This window comes from Hevea brasiliensis, unplaced genomic scaffold (assembly GCF_030052815.1).
Source record: "Hevea brasiliensis isolate MT/VB/25A 57/8 unplaced genomic scaffold, ASM3005281v1 Scaf88, whole genome shotgun sequence".
NCBI classification, from domain to species: Eukaryota; Viridiplantae; Streptophyta; class Magnoliopsida; order Malpighiales; family Euphorbiaceae; genus Hevea; species Hevea brasiliensis.
In genome coordinates, this window is record NW_026615308.1 from 47,551 (window position 1) to 56,352 (window position 8,802).

The 8,802-nt window shown below is 30.0% G+C and overlaps 1 protein-coding gene across 1 annotated transcript; it reads left to right on the top strand.

Moving 5' to 3' along the window:
- Window positions 1-6,352: 6,352 nt before the first annotated feature.
- Window positions 6,353-7,701, top strand: LOC131177790 (probable glutathione S-transferase). The gene is made up of 2 exons (XM_058142896.1): window positions 6,353-6,725; window positions 7,186-7,701. The coding sequence occupies exons 1-2, from the start codon at window positions 6,411-6,413 to the stop codon at window positions 7,546-7,548; spliced, it is 678 nt and encodes a 225-aa protein (XP_057998879.1). The 5' UTR covers window positions 6,353-6,410; the 3' UTR covers window positions 7,549-7,701.
- Window positions 7,702-8,802: the final 1,101 nt, after the last annotated feature.

The window sequence follows — 8,802 nt, forward strand, 5'->3', positions numbered from 1 at the left end:
TAGATTTGCACAATAAGCATGTCTTTTCCTAGTTTCTTAATGAAAAGAGTAGTATCCACTTTTCCTCTTTTAAAATCATTTTGAAGCAAAAATTTACTAAGTCTCTCATACCATGCTCTAGGAGCTTGCTTTAATCCATAGAGAGCTTTAGTAAGCTTGTAAACATGATTTGGAAAGTGAGGGTCTTCAAAACCAGGAGGTTGAGCTACATAAACTTCTTCATCAATATATCCATTTAAGAATGCACTTTTAACATCCATTTGATAAAGCATGAAATTCTTAAAACATGCAAATGCACACAACATTCTAATAGCTTCAATTCTAGCAACCGGAGCAAAGGTTTCATTAAAATCAATACCTTCCTCTCGGTTGTATCCTTGAGCTACTAGTCTAGCTTTATTTCTAACTACATGTCCTTTTTCATCCATCTTATTCCTAAATACACATTTAGTTCCAATAACAGAGTGCTTTTTAGGTTTAGGAACAAGTGTCCACACTTTGTTTCTTTCAAATTGATTTAATTCCTCTTGCATAGCAAAAAGCCAATTTTCATCATTTTGAGCATCATCATATGTTTTGGGTTCAAATTGAGAAACAAAAGCAACATTACCAAAATATCTTCTAAGTTGAGCTCTTGTCATCATTCTTTGTGATGGACTATCAAGAATGTCATCTTTGGAATGATTTCTATGGTACCTCCATTCTTGTGGAATATCTTGATGTTGAGGTTCGTCAATTTGTAGTTCTTCCACATTTGGTTGGGAGTCTTATTGAATTTCAACATTTGTAGAGCAAGGAAGTTCTTCTTCTTTGTCATTTTGATCATCCTCCACTAGTTCTTTTGAATCAAGTTCATCTTTACTTGAATTCTTTGAATTTAGAATCTGCTAAATTTCATCATCACAAGAATCTTTCCTTTGCAAGGAAGTGTTAGCATCATCAAAAAGTATATGCATTGATTCTTCCATGGTCAATGTTTTTCTATTGAAAATCCTATATGCTTTGCTATTTGTTGAATAGCCTAAAAATATTCCTTCACAAGATTTAGCATCAAATTTCTTGAGATTGCTGTCTTTGTTATTCAAAATATAACATTTGCAACCAAAGACATGAAAATATGCAATATTGGGTTTTCTTCCTTTCCATAGTTCATAAGGAGTTTTCTTTAAAATAACTCTAATGGAAACTCTGTTCAAAATGTAGCATGTCAGATTTAAATCTGCCTAGAAATATTTTGGCAAACTGCTTCATTCAAAGATTGTTCTTGCCATTTCTTGCAAAGATCTGTTTTTCCTTTCAACAACTCCATTTTGTTGTGGAGTTCTAGGAGCTAAAAATGTATGATAAATACCATTTTGAGAGCAGAAATTTTCAAACAAATTATTTTCAAATTCTTTTCCATGATCACTCCTCAAAGATGTTATGCAATATCCTTTTTCATTTTGAGTTCTTTTGCAAAAAGCTTCAAATATATCAAAGGTTTCATCTTTATGAGCAAGAAAGAAAGTCCATGTGAATCTTGAAAAATCATCAACAATTACAAATGCATATGCCTTGCCTCCTAGACTTCTAGGTGTGATTGGGCCAAAAAGATCAAGATGTAATAATTCCAATGGTCTAGACGTAGTTACAACATTTTTTGATTTAAAAGATGATTTTGTATGCTTACCAAGTGCACAAGCTTTGCATTGAAATTCTTTTTCAAATCTTAGCTTTGGAAGTCCTCTAACAAGGTTCCTTCTAGAGAGTTTAGTAAGTGTACTCATGCTAGCATGTCCTAATTTTCTATGTCATAACCATGCACTATCATCTGAAGTCATAAAGCATGTTTCACAATTTTCTTCAAGACTTGTTAAATCAAGTAGGTAAATATTATATATTCTAGCACCAGCAAACATAACATTATTTCCATGAATCTCATAATGTGTAGAAGTAAAAATGACTTTAAAACCATTATCACATAATTGACTAACACTTAAAAGATTATACTTTAATCCTTGTACTAATGCAACATTCTCAATGCAAGGATTTTTACCAATAGTTCCACATCCAATAATTTTAGCTTTACTTTTATCACCAAATTTGACATAACCTTCTTCTTTTAAAGTAAGAGAGGAAAACTTGCATTTATTTCCTGTCATGTGCCTAGAGCAGCCGCTATCAATGTACCAATGTTCTGCTTCCAAAGATACTCCTTAGGCGCACTCAAATCGCTTAATCGATCTTGGGTACCCAAGCAACTTTGGGTCCTTGTGTGTTAGTAATATTAGGTAGGGTTCCTTTAGGCACCCATACTTTCTTTGCCTTAAAGGTTCCTTTCCTAATAGGACAAGCATTAATCATATGACCTTTATGATTACAATAAAAGCATGTAATACTTGGTTGAGAAAAGGATGTAGCTTTAACAAAAAATTGTTTGTATTTTCCATACTTCATAAATCCATCATAACCAATTCCAGATTTTTCATTTGTGAATCTTTGATTCCCAAGAAGTATATCAAGTGTTTCTTTTCCTTTTGTAAATTTAGTTCAATCTCTTGTCAAAGATTCAACTTTTGCTTCAAGAATTCTGTTTTTCTCAAGAAGTTGTTCACACACTTCTTTTGATCTTTGAAGCTCATCATTAACTTCCTTAAATAATTTCATTTGAGATTTGTAAAATTCATTTTCCTTTGAAGCCATACTCAAGGAAATATTTTCTGATCTTAAAACACAATTTTTATGAACCAAAATTTTGCATTTCTTTTTAAAAGTTCTATATTTATCATATGTCTTCACAAATGCAAGTTCTAATTCATCAACATTAGAAAGTTCAAGATTTACCTCATTTTCACTATCTTCAACGTGTGAGCTTTCACCTTTTTCTTCAATTGCCATCATACAAGTGTTTGCAGCTTCTTTGTCACTTGTTTCATCATTTGATGAAGAGTCACTATCACTCCATGTTGCTGCCATTGCCTTTTTGCTTTTATCCTTTCTAAACTTGTTTTTCTTCTTCAATGTAGGACACTTTGGCTTAATGTGGCCTGGTTTGTTACACTCATAACAAACTATTTCACTTGAATGATTTGGAGTCTTTGGAGCATATTTCTTTGTGAACTTCTTGTATTTGCTTCCACCTTTTCTAAATGCTCTTTTGAATCTTTTGACTATCATAGCCATATCTTCATCATCATCGCTTGAAGCACTTGAATCATCACTTGAACTAGCTTTAAAAGCAACATTTTTCTTTTTCTCATCTACCTTTTCGGATATGAAAGTTATACTTTTCTTGTTCTTTTGATCACCTTCCTTCTCATCTTTCTTATAGATCATTTCATGTGCAATGAGAGAACCAATTAGCTCATCATAGGTGTATTTTCTGAAATCCTTGGTGTCTTGAACAACAGTAGTCTTTGCTTCCCATGATTTTGGAAGAGACCTCAGAATTTTCTTTACAAGTTCTTGTTCCTCAAATCTCTTTCCAAGAGCTTTAAGAAGATTGACAAGATCAGTAAATCTGGTACTCATTTCCGCAATAGTTTCACCAGGTTTCATCTCAAATAACTCATAATCACGGATGAGGAGGTTTGCGTTTGACTCTTTTACCACATCAGTTCCTTCATATGTGACTTCTAGTTTGTCCCATATTTCTTTTGCAGTTTGACATCCTGAAATACGATTATACTCATTAATATCAAGAGCACAATGAAGAATGTTAATAGCCTTGGCATTTGTAGAAATTTTCTTCTAATCATTATCATCAAATTCAATTTTAGCTTTAGGAATTTGTACCGTTCCTTCACTGGTTTTATAAGGAATATAAGGACCATCTTTAATTATTCTCTAAGCATCAATGTCAACAGATTGTATAAAGTTTCTCATTCTAGTTTTCCAAAAGGAGTAATTTGTGCCATTAAAAAGTGGTGGTCTAGTGATGGAATAACCTTCAGCTAAGGGGGCAGGTATACCAGCTGAGTTTCTAGATGGACTAGCCATGTGAATGGATCACTCTAAGGGGTTTAATCCTCAAGCAAGAGAGACAAGCTCTGATACCAAATTGATGTCCCAAAATATGTTCAAGAGGGGGGTGAATTGGACTTTAAAAATAATTTTCGGTTCTTGCTCAAAACCTTTGAAAATTGCAGCTAGGTTCAACTCATTTGACTAATGTGAAATATGAACAATACAGCTCTATTGACAAGTTGATTCAAAGTTAAGCTATATGCAATCAGTATACTGATCTAACAAATTATATCAGCATTCAGCAGAGATATCAGTAATCTGGATAAGTTTTTAACTCAGCAACCAGAGCAGAATACCATATATCCTAACTGACAGCAAATCAAATAACAAGCAAATTATATCAAATATCAGCAGATTTAGCAGTAAACTAATTTTCTCAGTTTGCAGCAAGGTTATCAGCAAACAATATCAACTTTCATATCAGCAAAAGCATATCAATCATAAAGTTAAATTGCATAAATGTAAAGAGAAAGGGTTGAGAAAATGAACACTAAAATTTTTATAGTGGTTCGGCTCAACTAGCCTACATCCACTCTCTCAAAGATCCCACTTTGAGTCTTCACTTCACTATTCTTCTCTTTTAAAGGCAAGAGACAAAAAGCCTTTTACAAATCTTCTCACCAAAGCTTTTATAAGTAGCTTCACACTTCTACCAAGTGTTATCCCAAACACTTTTCACAACCAAGCTTCAATAGGTGCTTGAATGACCTCTCATAAATGATAATAATGTGTTTAAGACTCACTCTCACTCAATACAACAGAATCTATAAAGAAGAGATGAGTAGATAAGCCAATGATGAGCAATAAAAACACTTTGAGCACTTTGAATGAAAGCTTTTATGATTTTGAACAGTGGGGAGTCTTTCATTAAGTGCAAAATGGCCAAGGGTAGGTGTATTTATAGCTTTGGAACGTTTTTGACCGTTTGAGAACTCATTTGAACATTACAGTTACGAATTTCAAGAAAATAGCTGTTATTTTGTCGTTTTCTGCGATGTTGTGCAGAGTTGAGACAGTTAGCATACTGGAGAAAATAGCAAACCAGTTAGCATACTAAAATAAGTAGCAAACCAGTTAGCATATCAGGAAAACTTTTCTGCATAACTTTCAAAACTATAAAACTTTATACCAAATCATAATCAAATACTTTTAGGCCAATAAAGATATTTAAAAGAAAATCTTTTGAGGGATTGAAAATAAGGATCATTGACTTCTACTCCTCAATTCTTTTCACAAGCAATCCTAAAAAATAAAATTAACTTCTATACTATGTGTACCTTCAAATTTGATTTTCAATGCAGCCTTAGAAGGTAACCTTTTTCTTCTTTTATCTCCTTTGATTTGTCATGTGTTATCCTTAGAATATCATCTTTTCTTCAAAAGCACGAATCCATCATGAAATCCTTGTGACTTTTTCTTTTGTTCTTTTGAGAAGTACAACACTTAAAACAATGTTAGTTTGATTCTAGTTAAGTTTTTGTATCATCAAAATCTATGATCCTTTGAGCTTGTAGGGTCAACAGGCCTATTGCAGTCAACAAACTAAAGTCTTCAATTTTTATACAAAGCCGTCAAAATAGACTACACTTTGGACTAAACGTTCGTCATCCCTTGCGTACTGAGTTTTTTTTTTTTTTAAATTTGTTGTGGTTCAATTATCAAATTGTCATATAGTCTTTCAACTTTTCGTTTTTCTTAGTTCTTCCCCAGCATGAAAGATTTGCTACTTATATTAAGTTTATTAACAAGTAAAGTGAGGATCGTTATCATTTTTTTTTTTTTGAAATCAAAGAAAAAAAGAGTTAACAAATAATAAGTACTCTCTTTCAATTTTATCAATTTTTATACAGAAATTAAGAAAATAATTAAATTATTTAAATTAAAATAAAATACTCTTTGATTAAATTACTATTTGTCTCGTCTATTTAGTAGAGATATTGATATAAAGTTAAAAAAATATTAATTAATATTTTTTAATCATATCAAAATGACCTAATTTTGGACAAGACGATTTCTAAAAAATAACAAGAAGAAGACGAAGGAGGAAGTATTAAAAATTTTAATAGTTTATTTATTATTACTAATCTATGCAATCAATGGTCAAATATTAATATTTAAATAAATCTTAATAGTTTTTTTTTTCAAAGAATTTTTTTTATATTACCAAAAAATTTAGTTTGGTAAAATTGAGCCACTATCCAAAAAGGACAAAAAAACAAAACAAGGGGGTTGGGGGTGAAAATTTAATAAAAAACTATGATTGTGGATTAAAAAAATATTTAATTTTTTTAAAATAAAATAAAGACCAAGTGCAGAGAATAGCAGAAGAATGGAGCTAAAAAGTTTTTATATAAATAGCAGACTTTGTGATCTAGAATTGTAAGAGATTACAAAACAAAGTGGCTATGGCAGAAGAAGAAGTAAAGGTTTTCAGGACATGGTCAAGTCCATTTCCTTTAAGAGTGATATGGGCACTAAAGCTGAAGGGGGTTGAGTTTGATACAGTGTATGAAGATCTCTCCAACAAGAGTCCTTTGCTTCTGCAATACAACCCTGTTCATAAGAAGGTTCCTGTGCTTCTGCACAATGGAAAACCCATCTGTGAATCTCTTGTCATTCTTGAATATGTGGATGAGAGATGGAAACAATTTCCATTGTTGCCTCAAGATCCTCATGAGAGAGCCAAGGCTCGCTTTTGGGCTAAGTTTGGTGATGATAAGGTATTATTGCTTCCTACTTTGATGAGTATTAGTTGCTTTTTCTTTTAGCCTTTTTTTTCTCGAAGTTAGAAGTTATCTTTAAGGTTAATTTTTTTTTTCTCTAAACTTTTAAATATAAATTATTGATTTTTTTTTATTTAGATTATTAATTAAAAAATGTAAAATTAAATAGGTTTGAGGATTTTTTAGATAATAATAATAATTAGATTTAGGATGAATTTAATTAATTAATGATAAATTTTAATTGGATTTGGAATAGGTTCAGGTATTGAGAGTTTAGGTTTTGATGATTTTTATAGATATCTTACCCGTTGTTATCCTTAATGTACCATCAATTTAATAGAGTCAAAATATGAAGATAAAATTATTAATTCTTTAAAATTAGGGGTATATATATATTAATTTTGACAAAACCCAAGAACTTAAAAGTGATTGAAACTAAAAATTTCTGTTGATGCAGGTCTTTCAATCAATAGTATATGGTATTCTGTTCAAGCAAGGAAAAGAACGAGAGGAAGAAATACCTAGAGCAATGGAGATCTTGCAGCATTTAGAAGAGGAGCTAAAAGGAAAGAAATTCTTTGGAGGAGAGAAAATTGGGTTAGTGGATCTTGCATTGGGATGGCTTGCTTATTATTTGGGTATAATTGAGGAAGTAATTGGTCTAAAACTCATAGACCAAGAAAAATTCCCACTATTGCTACAATGGATTCAAGAATTCTCAACTGCCCCAATCATTCAAGAAAATTGGCCACCTCGCGACGAACTTATCGCCAAGTTTGATGCCAGTCGTGAGGCTGCCCTTGCACGAGGACTTAAATAAAGGATGGTCCAAGTTTTCATTTGTCACCAATAATACACAAGATAAAGCCAACAACATCACCTTCTTTAGAGTCAATGGGTGTGTACCTTTCTTATCCTATGTGTGCTTGTGTGTCTTTTATTTATTTAAAAAAAAAGCATATATTTTTTAGTATTTTTTTTATTTATATGATATTCCACACTTAGATTGGGAGTAACGATTAGGAAAGAGGGCGCTTTTAAGTTTTAAAAATACATTGATTTGTTTATTTATAATAATTTTTAAATTTATAAATTAAATATATAAATTAAAAATAATAAGTTGGAGAATTTGATTTTTTATTTTAGCACTTATAAGTTTTGTACATATAAATTAATTTGATCAAATATTTTATTATATTATTTTTATTTAATTTTTAAAATTTAATAATAAATCTTATTTAATATTATTTTTAATTATTTTAATAATAAATATACTTATAAATTATTTTTTAATAAATGCGTTAATTATTTTATACATTAACTCATAAAAGAATAAAAGCTTAGGTGAGTTGAGTTGAGAGTTTTATTATTTTTTTTAAGATAGAGTTTTTATAATTAAATTACATTTAAATAAATGTGTTTATAAAAAATTCGAATTCATATTAGAATTGATTATATCTATCATTAAATTAAATTTTTAAATGTAAATTTATATATTTTATATATTTTTTAATTAATTTTATATATATCTTAGTATAAATATTTAATATAATATAAATTAAACTCATTATTAGATGTACCCTATTTATATTGACAGATTGAGTAATTACGAATGACTCATTTAAGAGAAAAATTCACCTACCTCTGATACTGTTGCCAAAAAAATCAACGAAGGCTCTTCATTTGGAAATAAAATTTTTAAAAATATTATATTTAAAATATAAATATTCTCACCTATTATAATTTTACTCTCTCAATATCTAATTAATATATATATTTTAAAAACGTAATTAACATTATAAACATATTACAATATTTTTAACCTGTATTATATATAACTCATAAGAGGAAATGGTTAAAAAAATATGAAATAAAACATAATAGATTATTAACTAATAGTAATTTTATCAATATTAGATTTTTTTTGTCTAAATTTTTATCAATATTAGATGACAAATTAATATATATTAATTTATATGGGTACTTCGTGTTTCCGAAATGAGCTTAATTTAAGTGGGCTTTCAGCCTATTGTGGTCAACTAACTAAAGACTTCGACTTTCATGCAAAGCCGCC

Bases quoted from the DNA above. Each gene is read 5' to 3' on its own strand.
- LOC131177790 (XM_058142896.1), top strand. From the start codon at position 6,411: ATGGCAGAAGAAGAAGTAAAGGTTTTCAGGACATGGTCAAGTCCATTT. The intron at 6,726-7,185 runs GTATTATTGCTT...CTGTTGATGCAG, and splicing joins CTAAGTTTGGTGATGATAAG to GTCTTTCAATCAATAGTATA.